Raw genomic sequence first — 22,387 nt, 5'->3', positions numbered from 1 at the left:
TTCCTCAAAAAAGATGTTCAAAAACAAAAATAGAAAACTGTGAAGGGGCTAGCTTATGGCCGAGTGATTAAAGGAACTGGATCCCACATGCCTAACTTTGGTTTGAATTCCAGACCCTGCGTCTTGAAAAACACTAGGTGTGTGTGTGTGTACATGCATGTTCCCCAAACCCTGACAAAACAGAAATGGAAGAGAAGGGGCTGTGGCCTGAGCCCGCTCTCATTATGGGGTGTTTTCTCCCTCTTTTTGGCGAGTTCATAAGCCTCTGACAATTAAAAACATTAAGCAAAACAGGGAGCAAGAGTCACGGCAGGGCATGGTACGTAAGGACCGGAAAGGGGTGTTTACACGGTCAGGCATGGGAATGACGCGAGAGTCACATCAACAGGGGCTACCTCAGGCATAACCAACGTTCCAGCTGGGGGGTCCGGGGGCCCATGTGCAGAAAGAAGGCTGTGTCCATCTCCATCCGCTGCACCGCCATTGCTACAGCCAGAGAGCAGGCAGGAGCCCTGCCGCTGTTGGTACCAGTCGCCACAGAAGGGACCCTGGCTGGGCTGGAACTCCAGCTTCACTCTAATAGCAGAGGGGACAGCACAGAAATGACAACCAGCACTGGCCCCAGCCAGAATCTGTTCCCACCCCCTGGACTCTTATTTCCAAGAAGTCTCAAGTCAGGATGATCCCTGCTCTAGCTATTTCCGAACACCTTTGTTCCAAGGAATAGCTTGTAAACTGCCGACATGTTTGCAAGAGAACACGAACGACTTTCATTTTCAAAGTGAAAAAAAACAACCCACTCACCTCGGCCAGTAGCAGTAATAGTTTGACTGAACGAGGCCAAAACGGGCTGAACGCTCCCTTCGAGCCATTTACTTAGAAACTCTACAAAAGGACAGAATCCACGATTTTTATTCCTGCATCCAAAAAAAAACCCATCAGGTGGGCTGCCCTGACAAAGAGCTCTCATCACTACCTCGAGACAGAGTAATTACATTTAATGGAAATTCCTGCTAGGTGATTAAGTGCAACTTTCTCGAAAATGTGGTTAAGGTGTGGGCAGAAGCACGGGTGCAATCGTGGAGGCCACCTGGATGAACTTCTGCACCTGTATTCGTGGCTTCCAGCTGCCACTCCCTTCCCCACAACCACCAGGCCTCTAGTCCCCTTCCCCCCAACTGCTAGGCCTGGGGAGCCCTGTAGGGGGAGGGGGGACACACAGCGAAGGGGAGCAGGGAACATGAGCTGGTCAACTGGGTGGGACCCAGATGTCTGCGTAATAGGTTAGTTGCATTTAAAAACTTAAACCTTAAACACTACCATCATTTGCTGTTTCCCTCCTCAATTATCTGCTAAGAATACCTACTAGAACTAGCACCTAGAAGCTTTTTTTAAAGAATTACTTTTATTTATTTATATTATTCTTTTAAATTCCTTGTAGGGCACATGAGCTCACCACATGAGAGAGACAGAGAGGGAAAGTGAGAAAGCAAGCTGCCAGGTCCAGGACTTGAACCGTGGTTGGCCACATGGCAGTCCAGTGCCTCAACCACCACGTGACTTGCTGACCCCACCTAGACACTTTTTAAAATTCTCTACAGGCTGAAATGACCCTACCTAATTTCAAATCAAGAGGCAGGGAGGCACACACGCATGCCCCTTACTTCATGCAGGTGTAAGAATAATAGTTTAAAGAAGTACCTCTGTGTTTTAGCATTTTTAAAAAGCATCATAAAGCGGTGTTTCCCAAAGTTCTGTGTGCATACAGATTCCCTGGGCACATAGTTTAAGCCGTAAAGTTCTGATCTGTCAGACTTGGAGCAGAACCTACCGTTTGGCATTTCCAGCCAGCTCCCACCATCCTTAAAAGTGAGTGTCAAGATATAAGAGGGCCGCTGGATCCCATATGGTCAACTTTGTGATTCTAGTCTCGGATGCAGCAGCTTGAAAACATGCTGGGAGCCTGTGTGCACAAAATCCTGGAAGGAAAATGGAGAAGTGATTGGGGTGTGGCCAGCCCCACTGAGGGGGTGACTTCTCACTTTCCCTCTCTCCCTGTCTCTTTCTGGTGAATGCCCGTGCCCTAGAACAAAACACTAAACATTTTTAAAAATTGGGACCAGCAGTTGGTGTAATGGCTATGTCGCTGGACTCCCATGTAGTCGATAGTGATTTGAGTCCCAGACCTGGTGGCTTAAACTCACACCGAGCATGTGTATGTGCGTGCCCAAGATCCCGAGAGGAGAACGGAGGAGAAGGGATTGCGGTGTGGCCGTCCCCCTTCGGGGGTGATTTCTCGCTTTCTGTCTCTCTGTCTTTCTGACGAGCGCACGCACCTTATAGCAAAAACCCCCTTAAAAAAAAAAAAAAAAGTAAAAATAGAAATTTTTTCAAAGATGATGTTGGGGCCAAATAGGGGCCTTTATGAAGCAGTGAAGCAAGAGCACCTCTATTGTAAAATCCTCTCTATATTAAAAACTAGCTATTTTTTGGCCTAAAGTAAACAAAGTCATTAACATTTCTATTGTCTTTGCTAAATAACCCGAAACACCTACCTTAAAATGTTCCTTAGTAATATAATAAAGTACCAAACCCCTTGCCCTAGACATAAATCATTAAAATTCCATTGTGTTTAAATAGAAATAAAACATACCCTTAAAAATGATTAACCTGCTCGTTGCTTCAGCGTTGTAAGCCCCTCCCCTCTACCATTTCAAACCCACCACGCCTTGTTCTTGTAATCACCACGTCAACTCCCCAAAAATGTGGATCTTTGCCTTTCTAAGCACTCCTCACCTTTCACTTGGGGCTGCAGGGTTTTTGAGAGACACGAGTCTCCCCCCAACCCCACATCTGCCCTGTACGCCGCCGACTTAATAAAATTCCAGTAATTTGGCTGTCTAAATGTCCTCTTACTTCTCACTAATTAGACTGTAACATTGACATCTTGGCCATTTCCCTGCAGCTTGTTCATAACTAACAACTCCATTGGTAGTACTCAGTGGCTTCTATGTTTACCTACAACATGAAAAATAATAAGCATGCTGAATTCAGATCCTCGAGCTCAGCTGCCGGTGATAGGAGTCCTTACTGCATGCAGATAGCGCCTGGCACTGGTGCTGGAGTGGGGATATACAGTCCTAGGCTTCCGTGTCTTCCTGGAGGATTTTACTGACCGACAGTCCTGGAGGACTTCACTAAGTGCCATCTGCTATGGCTTTCTTTCCTTCTCTCATACTAGAACTGATTTTATCTGAGGCAGCAACAGGCCCAAGCTATCCACCAAAATGACCTTTCCTAATTCCCCCCTTGTGGCTAGATGTGACCAGGAGCCCAGTTCCATCTAAAGATATCAACAGAACTATAAGAAGACGACTGAGGAAAGAAGACTGAAGACCATGTGGGCAACTGGTATTTGCTTAGCTGGAAGGAAGACTTTTCGTCATCCACCATTTCCCAGGCCTGGTGCTGAGACTGCACATGTGAGAGCTGGAGCTAATATAATTCTGCAGCTACTTTGGGCTGTGAGGTGACACCAAGGAAGAAGTCATGCACAAGAATACTAGAAAACAGAACGTGTCTGTGTCCTAGGGACTGTGAACTCCCCAACAGGCACTGGCCTGGCTACCATCAGGATTCTTTTCCTTAACAGATGTTCTGTCTAAGCTACTGTTATTTTACCAAGTTATACATAATTCGTTTTTTTTTGTTTTTGTTTTTAAATTTTGCCATAGGGTGCATGTACTTACCAGAGAGAGAGACAGAGAGGGAGAGATAAAAAGCAAAGAAGCTCCCTCCAGATGGGATGGCCACACCACAATCCCTTTTCCTTTGCTCTGCTCTTGGGATTTTGGGCACACAGGCACATGTGCCTGGCATGTTTTTCAAGTTGCTGGGTCCGGAGTCCAATTATGCAGTTGGCCACGTGGGATCCAGCTGCCTTAACCACCAGGCCACCTGGCTGGCCCATATATAACTTCTAGCTACTATAGCAGCTTCGATGTCCAATAAAATGTGTTAACAGGACCAGCAGTTGATATAATGACTATGTCATTGGACTCCCATGTAGTCGACTGCGATTCAAGTCCCAGACCCGGTGGCTTAAACTCATACCAGGCGCATGTGTGTGCGTGCCCAAGATCCCGAGAGGAGAATGCAGAAGGGATTGTGGCATGGCCATCCCCCCGGGGGGTGATTTCTCGCTTTCTCTGTCTCTCTCCTTTTCTGGCGAGCACACATACCATATAGCAAAAACCTCTCACGCGCGCACACACACACACACACACACACACAATAAATAAAAAAGCGTTAAAGAGCCTCTTTCTTTAAAAACTGTAATTCATTTTCCCTTCTCTCCTGTTAGGACTGACTTCATTTTACAGAAAGAAAAGCAGAATTGTGCCTACAAGCGGGTGAGCGTTGAGGTTATCTGTAGTTGGAAAAGAATGTGGAAGTAGAACCTTGACAAGGTGTGGTCAGGAGGCTGAGAGAAGGCGAGGCCGTGTGTCATGCTGAAACCCCAAATGGCAGGAGAAGGGGGAAGGAAGACTGAGCAAGTTTCTGGGACCACAGTGGGCATCAGGAGGCCTTGTAGATAAGGTAGGGCCCACACAGATTTGCTCCTGACAACCCCCCCATGGAAACCTCTCCTGGTGCGCCTGGATTAAGTGATCCGTGAAACAAGTAATGCAAATTTCTATCAGGGCAGATTCCAGATAGTGTCCAGGGGAAGCAGACCACCAGCTCTGCGGCCCTTAATGCAAAGAGGAAATACAAAGAAGTCCCAAGTCCTCGGAACACAACCACATGCAACCCCTGCCGGCCTTGAGTTGAACAGGCTCACAGAGAGAAAGGAGGGTAACTGAGGGATTTGGGGCTTCCGTGATTTTTTTATTTTTTCTTTTTCCTTTTTTGTTTGGTGACGTTTTCACTATAGGGTGCGTGTGCTAGTCAGAAAGACAGAGAGACACAAAGTGAGAAATCACCCCCTAGGAGGGATGACCACGCTGCAATCCCTTCCCTTCTATTCTCCTCTCAGGATCTTGGGCATGCATGCACATGCGCCCAGCATGAGTTTAAGCCACCAGGTCCGAGACTTGAACCACGGTCGACTACATGGGAGTCCAGTGACATAGCTATTGTGCCATCTGCTGGTCCCTTGTGATTTTTTCCCCCTTAGTTTGCTAGAGTGCATGTGTGCTCATAGGAGAGAGACAGAGAGAGAGGGAAAGTGAGAAATCAGTTCCCCGGGGGGATGACTACACTGCAATCCGTTCTCCTCTTGGGATTTTGGGCATGCACACCTGCCCAGCATATTTGTCAAGCCACCAAGTCTGGGAGTCGAATCACGCAGTCAGCCACGTGGGTCTAGCTGCCTTAACCACCACGCCATCAGCTGGCCCACCTTGCTATATTTCTTTTTTAAAGAGATTTTTGCTATAGGGTGTGTGTGCTTGCTGAAGAGACAGAGAGACAGAAAGCAAGAAATCATCCCCCAAGGGGGATGGCCACACAGCAATCCCTTCTCCTCCATTCTCTTCTTGGGATCTTGGGCACGCATGCACACGCACCCAGCGTGAGTTTAAGTCACCAGAACTGGGACTCGAACTGTGGTCAACTACATGGGAGTCCAGTGACGTAATCATTTGCCATCTGCTGGTCCCCCATCCTGTAATATTTCTAACAGGCCTGACTTTTCTGTGCTCCACCCTGCTCTCAGCCTAGGACATCCACTTCAAACTGGCCATCTTGGGAACCAGCAGTTAGCATAATGGCTATGTCGTTGGATTCCCACGTAGTCGACCGCGGTTCACGTCCCGGACCCGGTGGCTTAGAACTCACGCCGGGCGCGTGTGCGTGCGTGCCCAAGATCCCAAGAGGAGAATGGAGGAGAAGGGATTGCGGTGGGACCATCCCCCCTGGGGGGTGATTTCTTGCTTTCTGTCTCTATGTCTCTCTCTGTCTGTCTGGCGAGCGCACGTGCCCAATAGTGAAAAACCTCTCCAAAAAAAAAAAAAACAAAAAAAAAAAACTGGCCATCTTTAGCAAATCAGACAAAACCAAGCACTCAATAAATAGTTGTTGAATGAATACATCAACAATGGCTCAAGTGCAAAAAGCTTTTCAATCAGGACCAGCAGTTAGTGTAATGACCATGTACTGGACTCCCATGTAGTTGACCACGGTTTGAGTCCCGGACCTGGTGGCTTAAACTCACGCTGGACACGTGTGTGTGGGTCCAAGATCCAGAGAGGAGAATGGAGGAGAAGGGATTATGGCATGGCCATCCCCCCAGAGGGTGATTTCTTGTTTTCTGTCTCTCTGGTGAGCGCATGAGCCCTATAGCAAAAACCTCTCAAAAACAAAACAAAACAAAACAAAAACTTTTCAATTAATAATTTAAAAGCAAGACGGAAAAAAAAATCTTTTTTTTTTTTTTTTTTTTTTGGTGATTAACGAGCTCTCAACAATCAGTTGTTTCTTAGCGACTGCAGTTTTCACAAGAATGAGATTAATTCTGTATTGTCTTCAGACAATGGAAAACCCGAACCTGAGCAAGCTAGGAAACTATGCCACACCACGAATGTAATCAAACTCCACTTCCTTCTTCTCTGTTAAAGAAAATGTTCAAGAAAGCATAAAAACTGCAGCCCTTCTGCCTCTGCTGTCATAACTGTGTGATCTTGAAAAGGGCACATTTCTGGACACGTTTTGGTATTTATAATGTAACACTGCATTAGTGTATTTTAACTTTTTTTTTTTTTGAAGTTCATTCATTTATTTTTGACAGAGAAAGAGAAAAGGGAGACTTTCCCACAGGGTCTTTAAACCATGGTCCATGCCCAGTTTCAGCAAGCCTGAACCACTGGCACTTGTGCAAGCCTGGCGTTCCCAGGGCATGAACCCAGGGCCTCGCCCATGTGGGTTCAGCTGTGGTACCATGGTGCCCCCACCTGGCCCCACTTTGTCATTAACGAGATACCAATCTTTCTGAAAACATAATTAATTTTTGTCAAGTTTCTCTCCCCCAAATTTACATCTGCAATTTTGCATATAATTTCAAGGTTTTCGAAAACTCTGAAGCTTATCCACAAACACCCCCACTCCCAGATTAACATCTGGAGTAGATGTTCTTTAAATCCTGAGCTTTATGATTGGTTCCACTAACAGATTTTTACTAAGTAAGACAACTTTATGCTTCTAGTACTTACACTCTGGTTCTCATTCTAGAGCCAACTATAGTCTAAGATTCCTGGTTGGAGAAGCAGACTTTATCAAGCCTCATGTTTCTTCTCCTCTAAAAAGTGACTAATACTCAAGAAGGGTATGATGGTCTGGGGCCATGTCCTGGTGATAAAGGCAGCTGGATCCCATGTAGCCAACTGTGTGGTTCAAGTCCCAGACTCTACAGCTTGGAAACAAGCTGGGCGCATGTGCACATGTGCCCAAAATCCTGAAAGGAAGAGACAGTGGAGAAGGGATTTCCGTGTGACCATCTCCCATGGAGAATGCTTCCTCCTCTCCCTCTCTCTGTCTCTCTATAGCGAGAGCATTCACCTCTAGCAAAAAACGTGCGGCTGTCTGGTAATAAATGCTGAATCCAGTATTTACCCTGTTACAGTGTTAAGTTAAGGGTAATTTTTAAAAAAAGTATTGAGTACGATCACATTTGCATGTTTGTTTCTTTTCTTTTTTTGAGACAGAGACTTTGCTATAGGGCGCATGTGCTCGCCAGAGAGACAAGAAAGCAAGAAATCACCCCTCAGAGTGGATGACAAAGCTGCAGTCCCTTCTCCTCCATTCTCCTCTCTGGACTTTGGGTATGTATGCACATGTACCCAGCGTGAGTTTCTGGGCACTGTGTCCAGGACTTGAACTGTGATTGATTATGTGATAACCATTATGCTATCTGCTAGTCCCCCCCTTTTTTTTTTTAAGAGGGATTTTTGCTGTTGAGCACTTGCACTTGCTGAAGACACACACAGAAATAGAAAGGGAGAAATCACTCCCCAGGGGTGATGACCATGCCATAGTCCCACCTCCATTCTCCACTTGGGATTTTGGGCACACATGCATATGTACCTGGTGTGAGTTTCAAGACACCGGGTCTGAAACTTGAACCAAGTTCAGCAGCCTCAACTACCAGGACACCTGCTGGCCTCACTAACACTTCTTAAACAGCAGCTGAAATTTCTAAGAGACATTCCAGAAGCAAAATAACACAAAAAGGATGTGATTGGGAAAGATTTTTTTCTGGAAAGACTACTACTTTTGCACTAAAATGAACTGATATGTCATGGAGCAAAGAGCAGAAAGTCATTATTTTTTATTTTTGGAGAGTTTTTGTTGTTGTTATTACAGGGCACGTGTGCTCGCCAGAAAGAGAGAGAGAGAGACAGAGAGCGCGAGAAATCATCCCCCTAGGGGGATGGTGAAACTTCAAAGAAATGCCTTGCTTACTCATTCTTTCTCCCATGCCCAAGGGGCACCCACTTAACACTCCTATTTCAGTGGATCTTCAGAAATCGTTAAGCAGCCAACAGAAAATAATTTGTGACTTTTTATGACAACTAGCTGCCAATAAAGAATTACTATAGAACACTGAATTAATGCAAGGGTCTCCACTCGCCTGGGAATGGCTGACCACAGTGTTTTAGTTGCCTGGGCGTCTGTTCACATGTGCAGATGCCAAAAATTGCAACAGAAGCCCTTCCTATCTACAAATCATAACCGGCATTAGGGCATTCATTGAGCTAATCAGCTATGTATTTAAATTCAGAACCCCAGAAAAATAAGTCCTTGGAGACAAAAGGCTTTAAGGATTGCATCCCTGTTCAAGTGGGGGCTGAAGACTGCTCGGACATTGAGTATTTAACACTTGCTTGTCAAGCCGACTTGTTATGCGTTTATGAGAACTACACAATACAAGATTTACTCTATTGGGTGCTTGTGAGAAAGCTGCAAATTCCAACATGTAACGTGAATCTCCGGACTCTATGAGTACAAGGACCATCGATGCTTTCCACGAACGTTGGACTAATCCGGGAGGGAATAGGGCAAGTGAAATTGGAACCAACATGAAGATTTTTCTGGAATGCTCACCGAGGATGACTGCACCCTTCTTCAAGACAATTTGTCCTCATACCCATCAGGGAAAGCGTCCTCTTCCCACCCCAGGAGGTGCTCAACTCGGATCAATTTGACCCCAGGGCTAAGACACGAGAAGAGATCTGGAAGGAAAGGTGTGCAGGGCAGGACGACCTGGCTCGGACTCCAATCTCGCACACCCAAGCCTGTCGCTGCGGCCCCGGATCCAGTAACCGCGAGCCCCAAGTCCCCCTGGCTCTGTTATGCCAGAAAGGCTCGTTCCGCTGCGCCCTGCACAACCTAATCCACAGCTCCGCACAGTTTACAAGACACCGCTCCGCCTACTGAGCACGCGAGAGCAAGACCCCGCCCAGGCCGGAAGCTGGCCTGCCCCTTCCTTGACGTCACGGACATGAGCGGCTTCCTCGGAGGAAGTCCCGCCCATTCTCCCCAGACGTACTTCGTGCTTCCTACTACATGCCTGTTTACTCCCAGGTGTTTTTCCTCTTTGCAAGATCCTTTCTCACGTGTTGTTCTTTCTTATTCTTCTCTTGGCAAATCTGTAGAGTCTCCAAGAGCTGTAAACCTTTCCATGGATATGGGCGTCTACATGGCAGCCCGGCGGTCATGACGTATAATGTGAGCGCCGGCACAGGCAGGAAGCCCCCTGTCTTTCGTATTCGGTTCCGTCCCCTCGCCGACGCGTTCTGCCGGAAGAGGCACGTGTGCTGCTGAATGGTGCTATGGAGTTAGTAGCCGGTTCTTACGAGCAGGTCCTTTTTGGGTTCTCTGTGCGTCCGAAACCCGAGGCGAGCGGCGACGAGGAGGTGAGAGTTCGAGCCGAGGGACCGACGGAAGAGGGCGGGTAGGGTCAGGTTGTTTCCCCCACAACAGAGGTCAATATTTGGGCGCCTCCTGTTTACAGTCCGATCTCTTTGGATTAATTGGTGAATAAAACTCGGGATTTAAGTGAAAGCCTGATCTTCTAAAACATGGAATAGGGACTTTCCAGAGACTAGGTCGTATCTGCCTGCCAGAATCGACACATATCCGACGGCTGTTCGCGTCCCGGACCGCGCCTAAAACTTCCTTGGGGCGCGTGTGCGTGCCCAATTTTCTGAGAGGGGGATGGAGGAGAAGGGATTGCGGCGTGGCCATCCTCCTGTCTTTCTCTGCCCTATAGCAAAAATCTCTTCCTAAAGAAAAAAAGATAGACACGCTGTGTACAGACCATGAAGGAAGCTGCCACTTGCAGGTCGAGTGACTGCTCAAAGCCACACAGCTAGTAATTGATTAAGGAAGTGTCTCTGATACTGGAAGCTCGTACCCGTTACTGCTTCTCCATCTGCAGCATAGCCTAGATAACCACCATTATTACTGTTGCCATGTGAATAGGGCCACAGCAGCCTCTCAGTGCTGTTGTATCTGGACTCAGAAAAGACCCCCCCCTTAGTCTTGATTGATGGAAGGCCTGTCTGGTACTGTAATTATTTAGGACTTTCTGTAGGTATTTGCCTTAAGATGTTCAAAGAAGTTTGGTAGGTTTTTCTTCATTGGTTTACTCTAATAGTTTTTGCTGTGTTTTCAGTTGCGGGGAGGGGAGTAATTTGCTGTCATTGGAACTCATCCAGTCATACTTATGCAAAAGTTACATGACGCTAAGCATAGGGGTTTTGGGATCTCATCCTTGTTGACTTCTCTAGGGCGTATGTTGGTACGAATGGACACGTAGCATCTACTCTCTTTAGTTTTCTTTTTTTTTTTTTTTGGAGAGGTTTCTTCGCTATAGGGCGCGTGCGCTCGCCAGACAGACAGAGAGAGACATAGAGACAGAAAGCGAGAAATCACCCCCCAGGGGGGATGGTCACGCCGCAATCCCCTCTCCTCCATTCTCCTCTCGGGATCTTGGGCACGTACGCACACACGCCCGGCGTGAGTTTTAAGCCACCGGGTCCGGGACGCGAACCGCGGTCGACTATGTGGGAGTCCAACGACATAGCCATTACGCTAACTGCTGGTTCCCTCTCTTTAGTTTTCTTTATAGGACTTGTCGTGCTTGTATGTGACAGCATATTTGTTTGTTTTCTGCCTCCCCGTTGGAATGGAAACTCCACTAGTATAGAGATTTTGGGGCCCGCTCTGTAGCACAGCAGTAATGCATTGCTCAGGAGAATCTGCAGCCCATGTGTTGACAGCGGTCAGGATCCCCAGGCCCAGCAGCCTGAAGCACACTGAACATGCTTGCCATCTCCCAGGATCTAACTGAAAGAAGGGATTGTGGCATGACCAGACCCTCTGGAGGGTGTTTCTCTCTCTGTCTTTCTTTCACGCTCATGTGTGTGCACACATACGCTATCGTGAATCTAGAGTAATAATAGGGATTTTATTTTTGTGCACTGTTGTATATCAACTGCGTATAATAGTGCTAAGACATAGTAGGTGTTCCTTGTTTGACTAGATTCCAGTAAACATCTGGGCATTCGAATGAATCAGTGTGGAAGTCTCATGTGTAAGTAAATAAATGAAGAATTAAAGGATTGGGTGAGATCTTAAAGTCTTTTCCATAACCGTGCACTGCCTTCCCACATTCTTGGCTTATTTTCCCTTTTCAAGTGTAAGGTTTCTTTGTTGGTCGGTGTTAATCTACTATCGTGGCACCTCCATTTGTCGAATCCATGGGTAGTTTTCATGGAGTGGGGAACCGTCTGTCTGTTTCTGCAGAGTTAGGCTGTGACTGGTTTGACTGTTTTACTCCAGCAGAAATGGACTCCTGCGGCTGACTTCACTCACCACGCCCACACGGCCTCCTTGTCAGCAGTAGCTGTGAACAGTCGTTTCCTCGTCACGGGGAGCAAAGATGAAACGATCCACATTTATGACATGAAGAAGAAGACAGACCATGGGGCCCTAGTGCACCATAACGGTGAGAAAATCATCTCCTTCACGATAATAGCGTGGCGGTATTGTTCCTGTAAAATTTGACTTCCGTCGAACAATTCATTAAGTGTCACTTATATATTAGATTCTGTGCTAAGAGCTACAGAGAAGGGGAAAAAATAGGACTCTTAGCCATAAGGACTGGAGCAGCCATGGGCTTTGATATTCACGGGGTCCTGGAACAAATCCCTCATGGACACCAAGGAATGACTGTACTTTGGAGAAATATAGCTATGAAGGATGGGTTCCTGCAAAGATGCCGTTTTGTTCCACCTGACTTTCTTGTACTTCAGAGTATGTTTGGAGTGATAAGCGTTTGCCTTTTAGTAGACAGTCTTTAGCTACTTTGACAAGTGTCTTGCTCTTTAGCAGAGGCTAGGCATTGGGTGATTTCAACATATGTTTATTTCTCCTATTTTCTAGTCTCAGTTCACACAAGGAAGGTTTCTTTCTAGGCTTGGAAGAAATAAGGTGAATAAACCTGATTTGTTCAAACTCATTAGTACGTGTGTTGAACAAGAGAAAAAGGCTTACTGATGAAGGCATTTGAGTGAGGGATGAATGAAGTAGGGTTCATGTTTTCCTCCTTGGCAGAAGTCTTGTGTTTCTAATAGTTAATAGGTGAGCTTAAAATGACATTTTTAGGGGAACAGCAGTTAGCATAATGGCTATGTCGCTGGACTCCCATGTATTCGACAGTGGCTTGAGTCCCAGACCCAGTGACTTAAACTCACGCTGGGCATGTGTGCATGTGTGCCCAAGATCCCGAGAGGAGAGTGGAGGAGAAGGGATTGCACCATGGTCGTCTCCCCTAGGGGGTTATTTCTCACTTTTTGTCCCTCTGTCTCTGTCTTTTTGGTGAGTGCACACCCCCGATAGCAAAAATCTCTCCCCAGCCCCCCCCCCCCCCAAAAAAAAAGACTTTTTAAAAGTCTCTGTTGTTGTTGTAAGGCACGTGTGCTCACCAGAGTGAGAAAATGAGAAATCACCTCCGCGGGGAGATGGCCACCTATAGTCCCTTCTCTAGTCTCCTCTTGGGATTTTGGGCATCCACAGGTCTGGGACTCGAACTGCTCAGTCTGCCGGGGGTCTAGCTGCCTTAATCACCACACCACTGGCTAGCCCAAGTTTACCTTTTTTATGAGCAACAGAGACAGAGAGTCCCAAATCAGACTCCGATGTCTTGCCCACCCCCAGCATCGGCCTGCCTTAGCTGATGTACACACATGTGCCCTGATGACTCAGGGAGGTCTCTGGACACGAACCTGGAACCCTCTTGTGTGAGTCAGCCTCACGGAGCATGGCCCTTTACTGCTGTGCCACTGTCCAGCCCCCAGAAACCTTTTGGTATCATGGCATGGGCTGCTCGTGAGCGCTAGAGTGCTGATTTATTCCTTCACCACGAGATTCCCCTCCACCTCCTGCCCCTGCCCCTGGCCCTGCCCCTGAAGCCATTTAACATTTGAGCAGTAGAGGAAATATGTGGGAGATCCAGGCTTCACTTTTGGCAGAAAGAAAGAGAATTTATGAAGAGGTTGAAAAGATGAAGGAACAGTTACCATGGACAGGAGGCTCCAGGGGGGAGTAGCTGACTCCTGTAATTCTGTAACATTTTTCCAATAGATTCTCATGGCAGTGAATGAAAATGTAGAAATGGAATTAAAGGCAGGCCTCATGGCACTGTGGTTAAGGGAGCCTGATCTCACGTGGCTGACTTGATTCAAATCCCAAATCTTTTTTTTTTTTGGAGAGATTTTCACTGTAGGGCGCGTGCGCTCGCCAGACAGACAGAGAGAGACATAGAGACAGAAAGCGAGAAATCACCCCCCAGGGGGGATGGTCACGCCGCAATCCCTTCTCCTCCATTCTCCTCTCGGGATCTTGGGCACGCACGCACATGCGCCCGGCGTGAGTTTTAAGCCACCGGGTCCGGGACACGAACCGCGGTCGACTACGTGGGAGTCCAGCGACATAGCCATTACGCTAACTGCTGGTTCCCTCAAATCCCAAATCTTGTGGTTTGAAAAATATTGAACATCTGCGTCCCAAATCCTGTTGGAGTAGGAGTGTGTATGCACACTTATATCCTCTGGCAATAAAAAAAGAAAGAAATCAGATCAGAGCGTCCCTGGAGCAGTGATGACCTGGTGCAGCTGGGGGAGTAGCCAGCTCGCTGTTTAGAAAGTAGAAGCCATCACTGTACAGCTCAGTTTATCGCTTGGATTAGCTGGTCAGCCAGTTAGTTTTGCATGACTCTTGTTCAAATTATCCTAGTGAGTCATCTGCTAAATTTACAATTATGGGGACAAAACAAAAAGAAACTCATGAGTCTAAATATATATCTACAACCATGAAAACTCTGCTGAAAATGTTCGTCTAGACTTGAAAATATTTATATTTTATATGAGGAATATTTCTTCAAGGTATTTTTCAAGGTGTATGACCCTAATCCCAAGATATTGGATGTTTGATCCACTGCAGCATAGCTTTCAGACCGGGGTTGTAGTCCGTGTTCGGAATGAATGCAGTTTTCCTGTCTTGGTTTCTCCACAGGCACAATAACTTGCCTGAAATTCTATGGCAACCGGCACTTAATCAGTGGAGCTGAAGACGGACTCATCTGTGTCTGGGATGCAAAGAAATGGGAATGCCTGAAGTCAATCAGAGCTCACAAGTGAGTCCAGCTCTTGCCTGTTGGCATTCTCGGTGAGCTGGTCACATTGGGGCTAATTGTCAGTTTCATTCTAGGGGACACGTGACCTTCCTTTCTATTCACCCATCCGGCAAATTGGCCCTGTCCGTTGGTACAGATAAGACATTAAGGTAAGTGGGCATCCAAGGGCAACCTTACTAAGTTGGTCTTTATTTTTTCTTAAATAATTATTTATAGGATTTTATTTTTAAATTATTATTATTTTAATTTGTTATAGGGCATATATGCTCAGCAGAGTGGTGGGGGGTGGGGTGAGAAAGCAAGCCACCAGGTCTGGGACTCGAACCACAGTTGACTACGTGGGAGTCCAGTGCGTTAACCAGCATGCCACCTGCTGGCCCCCTAAGTTGGTCTTTTATTACAATAACTAGATACTCTTTCTCTACTTTCAGCCCTTTAAATACATTGGGATACAGGGGCAAGGTAGAAAGCTAGTGAGCCTTTTCACCACAGTAGGGTAAAAATGACATACTCGGTATTCAGATACGCTTGCATCCCCTTGATTGTGCGGTGTGAGCTAAAGGGTGGGTCATCCTAGAAGGAATGTTGTAGAAGGTAAAAGCTTTTGAAAATACAATAGATACAATGACATTAAAGGGGTGGGGAACAGAAGGGGCTCTACTTCTGCCTGATGATAGATATTTCAAGGGCTTTCTCTGGATCTCTGTGCACATGCACTTTCTGGCAAGTGAGTTAAATAAATAAAGTAAAATAATAAACATTTGCAGATGTTGCTGTAAGAAAGATGCAGGTCCTTTAGCCAGTGTTTGAGTAAGTCTCTGCACCTACTCTGCTATAGTTAGGAGAAGTTAGTTGATGATGTCATCAGTGAGCTTCCTGTTTTGCAGAACATGGAATCTTGTGGAAGGAAGATCTGCATTTATAAAAAATATAAAACAAAGTGAGTAATTTTCTTTGAAATGTATTTTTAAATAATTTGGCGAAATATGTATACATGTGCATACATTCTCATGTGTGGGCGGAGCTGCAGTCTGCATGAATTTCTCTGCCTGATGGTGGTTACCCCTGAGAGCAAATGTTAGAGGTTACTTTTTTTTCCCACTTGAGATCTCAGTTCTCGTGGCTCCCCCACCCATGAGCTCTGTGACCTTTGATGATTCTGTGGGCCCACGAATTAAATTTTCTAAAAGTATTCCCTTCTTTTTGTAACTCTGGTCATTTTGTATTTTATTTATGAAATAAGTAAACTTTTTTTCTTTTCTTTTTTTTTTTTTTAAGATGCTCACATAGTAGAATGGTCCCCTAAAGGAGAGAAATACGTGGTTGTCATCCTGAATAAAATCGACATCTATCACCTTGACACTGCGTCCATTAGTGGCACCATCACAAATGAGAAGAGGGTTTCGTCTGTTACGTTCCTCTCAGTAAGTAATTGGAGGTCAGAGGCCACGTTTAGGGCGATGCCGAGAATCGCTGACATTCTGGTTTTTCCTCTCAGGAATCTGTCCTTGCGGTGGCTGGAGATGAAGAAGTTGTAAGGCTTTTTGACTGTGATTCACAATTGTGTCTCTGTGAATTTAAAGCTCATGAAAACAGGTATTTTTTTTTTTTAACCATTTTGTGTGTGTGTGGTCTAAAATATAAGTGTCATGAGTGTAAGAGCTTCATAGTGCAGGATGTGTGTTTATGCCAACAGCTGCAGACATATCTGTGTGTGTGATAGCTGGAGTCAAGACGGTAAGAAATGTTGTCTTCCTGGAGGGAGTCGTGCAGAGGTGTGAGGTTGTGATCGGGACTAGTCATGTGCACGGGATCTTTATTTTTCAAGTAAGCCCATTAGGGAGCCAGCAGGTGGTGTGGCGATTAAGGCGTTGGACTTCTACGTGGTTGACAGCAGTTTGAGTCCAGACCCGGCAGCTTGAAAATCACACTAGGCGTGTGTACTTGGATGCCCAAGATCCCAAAAGGAGGCTGGAGGAGAAGGGATTGCGCCATGACCATTCCCCCAGAGGATGACTTCCCACTTCCCCTTTCTCTGTCTCTCCAGAGAGTGCATGCGCCATGAGGCAGGAAACTAAAAAAATAAATTAATAAAGCTGTTAGTCTGGGGCCTGAAATCCAGCATTCTTGAACAAATAAAACACCAAACAGTCTTGAGCTTTTTCTCTGATCACTCTGCCCTCGATCATCTCCTCCCATGTCTTCCCTCCTCCACACTGTTCTTTCTCCTTGGGGGAAAGGAAATGTTACCAAGTTCCCGTTTGATGCTGCGCCCTAGCACCTCTCAATGTCTGCTGTATCTGTGGGGCAGGCACTGAGTGTCAGGGACCTAGTTTAGCGACTTGGCCAAGATCCCCGCACCCTCAGATAATGGAGCTGGGAGCCCAGTCCACGTCTGCCTGACCCGTGACGGCCCTGACTTCTGCTGTAACTGTGACGACATACACAGCGTGATACCTTGACGTGTGTCATTTTCATGCCCTACGTCTCAGATAAGTCTTGGTTCTTATTTTCTAAATAACGGTCAAGTGCAGTAGTACACGGGGTGGCTTCGAAAAGCGTGTGGAGCCGTGGAGTTAAAGTACAAGTTTGTTTTGGTGCAAAGAAAAATTTGAAATCTGTGCCTAGTTTGTTCCTAATACACATATCCTGTGTGCTCTGAAGACCCCTAACATAGGCTTTATTTTCTTTTTCCTGTATCAGGAAGTAAGCACATTCTCCCAGGGAGGCCATTTCTTTTCTTAAAGATTTTTGTCATGTGCGCTCGCCGGAGAGACAGAGACTGAGAGACAGAAAATGAGAAGTCATCCTCCAGGGAGGATGACCACAGTAGAATTTTTCTTTTAGGGTCATAAGACATAACTTATGGCCACACCACAATCCCTTTTCCAGTCTCGAGATTTTGGCCAGGCACACATGCACACGCACCTGGCATGAGTTTCAAATCTCTGGGTCCAGGACTCAAACCACAAACAGCCATGTTAGAGTCTGGGGACATAACCATTGTCCCGACTGCTGGTCCCAGGAAGGCCATTGCAAATGTATTATGATATTTATGTACTGTGCTACACTGAGGATACTTGGCCATTCATTTACCCATTCATTCAAGTATTCAGTGACCATCCACAGGAAGGGCCGGCCTGGGTGTTCAGTGAACAGGAAGTCGAGTGTGTCAGTAGATCGTACATCAGTAAGCAGGCCAGTAGGCAGGAAACGGAAAGGTGTCATGGTTAATGAATAACAGGGTAATTTGGATATGTAGATGAGTTTTTGGAGTGAGGCTTTAAGGTTAAAAAGAAACAACTTCTGGGGCAGCAGGTGGCATGGTGGTGAAGGCACTAGACTCCCACGTGGTTGAATGTGGTTCGAGTCCCAGCCTGGCAGCTTGACATCACACCTAGTGTGTTTGCCTGCATGCCTAATATCTCGAGGAGAATGGAGAAGGGATTGTCATAAGTGATATTTAAAGATAAAAAGAAAAAGCAACAAACTGTGGTTTTGTAACAGTATCACATCTTGGGAAAAACAGTCTTTCATGATGTTGGTATTTCTACCCTAGGGTAAAAGACATGTGCAGTTTTGAGATTCCAGAGTATCACGTTATGGTCACAGCATCAAATGATGGTTTCATCAAAATGTGGAAGCTTCAGCAGGAGACGGTTCGGGTCCACTTCAGCAGGATCAGGTCAGTGTCAGCACAGCACAGATACGCTTTAATGCACGTCTCGTTATAGGTATGACCGAGTTAAGTAAGGTAGTTAAGTAGAATTTTCTTTTTCTAAATTTTATTTATTATTGTTCTTTAATCTGACTGAAGAGAGACATGGAGAGAGGGGGGGAAAGTGAGAAAGCAAGCCGCCAGGTCTGGGACCTGAGCTGTGACCAGCCATGAGGGAGTCCAGCGCTTGCTTCAACTACCATGCCACCTGCTGGGCCCAGTAGGATATTTGTTAGGGTCAGAAGACATGTTTTGGTTTTCTTAGTTTTGCTCTAGGGTACATGTGCTCACTGGAGAGAGAGAGAGACAGAGAGCCAGAGAGAGGGAAAGGGAGAAAGCACCTCCCAGGGCGGGATGGCCACACCGTAGTCCCTTTTCCTTTGTTCTTCTCGAGGTTTTCAGCACACAGGCACTCATGCACTGCGTGTTTTTTAAGCCACCAGGTCCGGGGCTGCACTGTCAGCCCTGTGAGATCCAGCTGCCTTAACCACCGTGCTGCTAGCTGCCCCCAAACATAGCCTTGGTCAACTTTTTTGCTTTTACTCTCTCTTTTTTTAATTGCCAAAGGACACATACACTCACAGGAGGGCCCCCCACACACATGAGGAGTGGTCATGCTTCAGTCCCCTCCATTTTTCTCTCCTCGGTGGATTTCGAGCACCCTCATAAACACTGCTGTGTTTTTTTTTTTTTTGGGAGAGATTTTCACTGTAGGGCGCGTGCGCTCGCCAGACAGACAAAGACATAGAGACAGAAAGCGAGAAATCACCCCCCAGGGGGGATGGTCACGCCGCAATCCCTTCTCCTCCATTCTCCTCTCGGGATCTTGGGCACGCACGCACACGCGCCCGGTGTGAGTTTTAAGCCACCGGGTCCGGGACACGAACCGCGGTCGACTACGTGGGAGTCCAGCGACATAGCCATTACGCTAACACTGCTGTGTTTTTGAAGCTTGCAGGTCCGGGGCTTAAACCATAGTCAGCCATGTGGGATCCAGCCGCCTTAGCCACCACACCATGGACTGGCCCTGAATAAACTTTCTAAATCTCTTCCAGATGTGATTGATGTTAATGGTTTTTAAAGCGAAGGTCCCACAGGGCCACACTAGGAGTTGGTATCTGTGAATCTCAGCTGGCAGGATCCTAGAACTGCCTCTTGCTCCTTGAAAATAGGAGAAGCTCTACTTTCCTCTCTTCATGTGGTAGGCTTCTCTGTAAGATGGGAGGTACTGCTGTTGCTTAAAACAGTTTGGAAGAGGGCTGGCAGGTGGCATGGTGGTTAAGGGCTCTGGACTCCCACATGGCCGACCACGGTTGGAATCCCGACCTGGCAGCTGGCTTTCTCACTCCCTCCTCTCCACTTTGTCCCTCACTGGGTAAATTAAAAGAAAGAGAAAGTTAGTTAAATAAAATAATTGTTTTTTTTTTTTTAAAAAACAGTTTAGAAGTTCCTAATAGATTATGTAAATAAATATAGTTCTGAACCAAATAATTGAAAAATTAAACTCCTTTCTGTAGTGTCCTTATGTTATTGGTTATCCTTCATTCTCTCAACCATGTTCTGGGAGTACTGTTTACTGAGTATCTGCTGTGTGCAGGCTTATTCGCTGCAGCCTAGACATGCACAAGACATGGTCCCTTTCCTTAAAATCGACAGTTACTTGGTACTTCTCTGTGAGTGGCAGTCAGGATAATAAGTTACTTTTAAATACCACATTTTATACTCAAGAAAAGGAGTAAGTTTTTAATTAAGATCTTGATGTGCAGAAATACAAATAATTATGTAAATTCCTCTGTTAGCCGTGTTACGAATTTTCGTTTTTCTGTTTCAGAAAGTCCCCCCGTCTTTACTCTGCGAAGTAAACACCCACGCCAGGCTCACATGTCTTGGAGTGTGGTTGGACACAGTGACAGACACAAAAGAAAGCCTTCCACCCGCTGCAGAGCCTTCCTCTGGTAAATAAAATTGATTGTTTACAAAATTTGCATAATCTGTTAGCTCTTGCATTGTCCAAGTAGAGGAGCTCCGAACAACTTGACTTTATTGTCAGCCTGTCTGTCGTTACAAGGGGCGGTCTTTAAATGTGCCACTTCTTTGTTTCAGTAAGTGAAGAAGAGCAGTCCAGCGTCAACACGAAGGCATTGGGCGCCAGAGAGCAGGAAGGAGGGGCGCTCCCGCAGCCCAGCACAGAGGAGTGCGGCCTGACTAGCAATGGTAATGAGCCAGTGAGAGGGAATGCTTTGGTGCCAAGCAAGAAGAGGAAAACGGTAGAAATGTTGGAAAAGAAGAAGAGAAAAAAGCAGAAAATAAAACCAGTGCAGTGAATCCCAGATCTCTCCTCCTCAAGACAACTCTTAGATGGAATTATTCTTTTCAAAAACTGTATACCTAATATTTTTTTTTTTTTTTGAGTGAAAGCAAGGAATTTCTTTTTAAAAACATTTTTCTGTTTATTCATAATAGAGTGCATGCGTGTACACGTGAGAGAGGGAGAGAGATGAACATACTCTCTACACGCCTGATCACGCCTCATCCCCTTCCAGTCCTCCTATCCATTGGATCCTGGGCGTTCACACATGTGTCTAGCCTACCCAGCCTGGGGACTCAAACTGTGGTTGCCACGTGGATCCCAGTTTCTTTGCATTGCGTGTCATTGGTGCACCACAGAGCTAAACCAAGGAATTTCTTCTTCTGGAGAAAACGAGCAGTGTGAAAACTGCTTTTAGGTAGGGTTTTTAAAAATAGCGATAAAATTATTTTTTGCAGATATTTTGTATCAGGCATATAATGTTATTGTGTAGTGTTATTATTTTTACTGTTGTGCAAAGCAAAGGTTTTTCTCAAAATATTGTAATTTAAAGTAATATAAGATCTTGAATATATTTTTTATCAGAGGTAGATAAAAGAATTGTTTTCAAATGTTTTTCCTAAATGGGAGAAAAAGATAAATTTTCCTTACTTGGCTTCTTGGAGTGGTTCTACTAATTTTTAAATTTTTTTTGCCATAAACAAATTGAGGGAGAGGAAGAAAGCACCCTTTGGCAGGGCGTGGCCACACGGCAATCCTGTCTTCACCATTTCTCTACCCTGTGGGGATTCGGGGTGTGCGTGCACATGTGCCTGATGGGTTTTTCAAGCCACTGGAGCCAGGATTCAAGCTGCAGTTAACATGTAGAATCTGGCTTTCTCCGATCCCCAGGCCATAGGGCCAGCCCCAATTCTAGTCATTTAAATATAAACTTCTTTCATTTTGGAAATGAAAGATATAAAGATTTTCGTATTAGGAAGTGTATTAAAAGAAATGTAAAAACTAAATATGTAAAATATGTATGAAACAACCATACGTTTCGTACTAAGACCATAGATTGACACATTTCTTTCTTTCTTTCTTTTTTTCTTGGAGAGGGCAGGTGCACTCACCAGAAAGAGAGACAGAGACAGAAAGCGAGAAATCACCCCCAGGGGGTGGGGATTGGCCACACAGCAATCCCTTTTCCTTCATTCTCCTACCTGGAAAGACACAGAGGGAAACTCAGAAATCTCCCTATGGGGGATGGACATGCAGCAGTCCCCTCCTCTATTCTCTTGGGGTTTGGGGCACACAGGCACCAGTGCCTTGCTTGTTTTTGGAACTGCCAGGTCCAAGACTCGAACCATGGAATCAGCCATGTGGGATCTTGCCATCTTAACCACCACACCGTCTGCTGACCTTGTTAGGGTTTTCTGTGTAGATAGTTAAGTAATCTGCAAATAGTGGTGTTTTTTTTTTTTCTCTTTTTTAAGAATTATTACTTTTATTATTACCATTACTTTTTTTTTTTTTAGAGAGATCTTTGCTATAGGGCATGTGTGCTCACTGGAGAGGCAGAGAAACAGAAGGCAGGAAATCACCCTCCCAGGGGGAATAGCCATGCCGCAGTTCCTTCTCCGTGCTGTATTTCTCCTTTGTGTCTGGCGAATTTCACTTACCG

The 22,387-nt window shown here is 45.9% G+C and overlaps 2 protein-coding genes across 6 annotated transcripts in view; one reads left to right on the top strand and one right to left on the bottom strand.

Moving 5' to 3' along the window:
• CUNH6orf52 (chromosome unknown C6orf52 homolog) overlaps window positions 1-9,402 on the bottom strand; it is a 20,482-nt gene extending 11,080 nt beyond the window's left edge. For 2 of the 4 annotated variants that reach the window (XM_027775014.1, XM_006141205.3), the window contains exons 1-4: window positions 9,103-9,402; window positions 1,832-1,979; window positions 805-917; window positions 396-576 (exon numbers count right to left, since the gene is read on the bottom strand). In XM_027775014.1, the coding sequence (XP_027630815.1) occupies window positions 396-576; window positions 805-872 (249 nt within the window). In that variant the 5' untranslated portion in view covers window positions 873-917; window positions 1,832-1,979; window positions 9,103-9,402. The remainder of the gene's footprint in view (window positions 1-395; window positions 577-804; window positions 918-1,831; window positions 1,980-9,102) is intronic. The other 2 variants (XM_006141206.3, XM_006141207.3) reach the window with 2 other exon arrangements.
• A 143-nt stretch (window positions 9,403-9,545) lies between these two features.
• Window positions 9,546-21,244, top strand: PAK1IP1 (PAK1 interacting protein 1). 2 transcript variants are annotated; one of them, XM_006141203.3, is made up of 10 exons: window positions 9,546-9,914; window positions 11,845-12,010; window positions 14,578-14,698; window positions 14,773-14,847; window positions 15,586-15,638; window positions 15,977-16,122; window positions 16,197-16,294; window positions 18,258-18,353; window positions 20,244-20,371; window positions 20,520-21,244. In XM_006141203.3, exons 1-10 carry the CDS (start codon window positions 9,831-9,833, stop codon window positions 20,738-20,740), a joined length of 1,188 nt encoding a protein of 395 aa, XP_006141265.1. In that variant the 5' UTR covers window positions 9,546-9,830; the 3' UTR covers window positions 20,741-21,244. The 2 variants fall into 2 exon arrangements, with proteins under 2 accessions (XP_006141265.1, XP_006141266.1); XM_006141204.3 differs by having other exon boundaries at window positions 9,547-9,914; window positions 11,848-12,010.
• The last annotated feature ends 1,143 nt before the right edge of the window (window positions 21,245-22,387 follow it).

The sequence above is a fragment of the Tupaia chinensis genome, unplaced genomic scaffold (genome assembly GCF_000334495.1).
Source record: "Tupaia chinensis unplaced genomic scaffold, TupChi_1.0 Scaffold000048_1, whole genome shotgun sequence".
NCBI lineage: Eukaryota > Metazoa > Chordata > Mammalia > Scandentia > Tupaiidae > Tupaia > Tupaia belangeri.
Note: the sequence above shows the minus strand (reverse complement) of the source record. Positions and strands in the feature narration are given on the sequence as shown.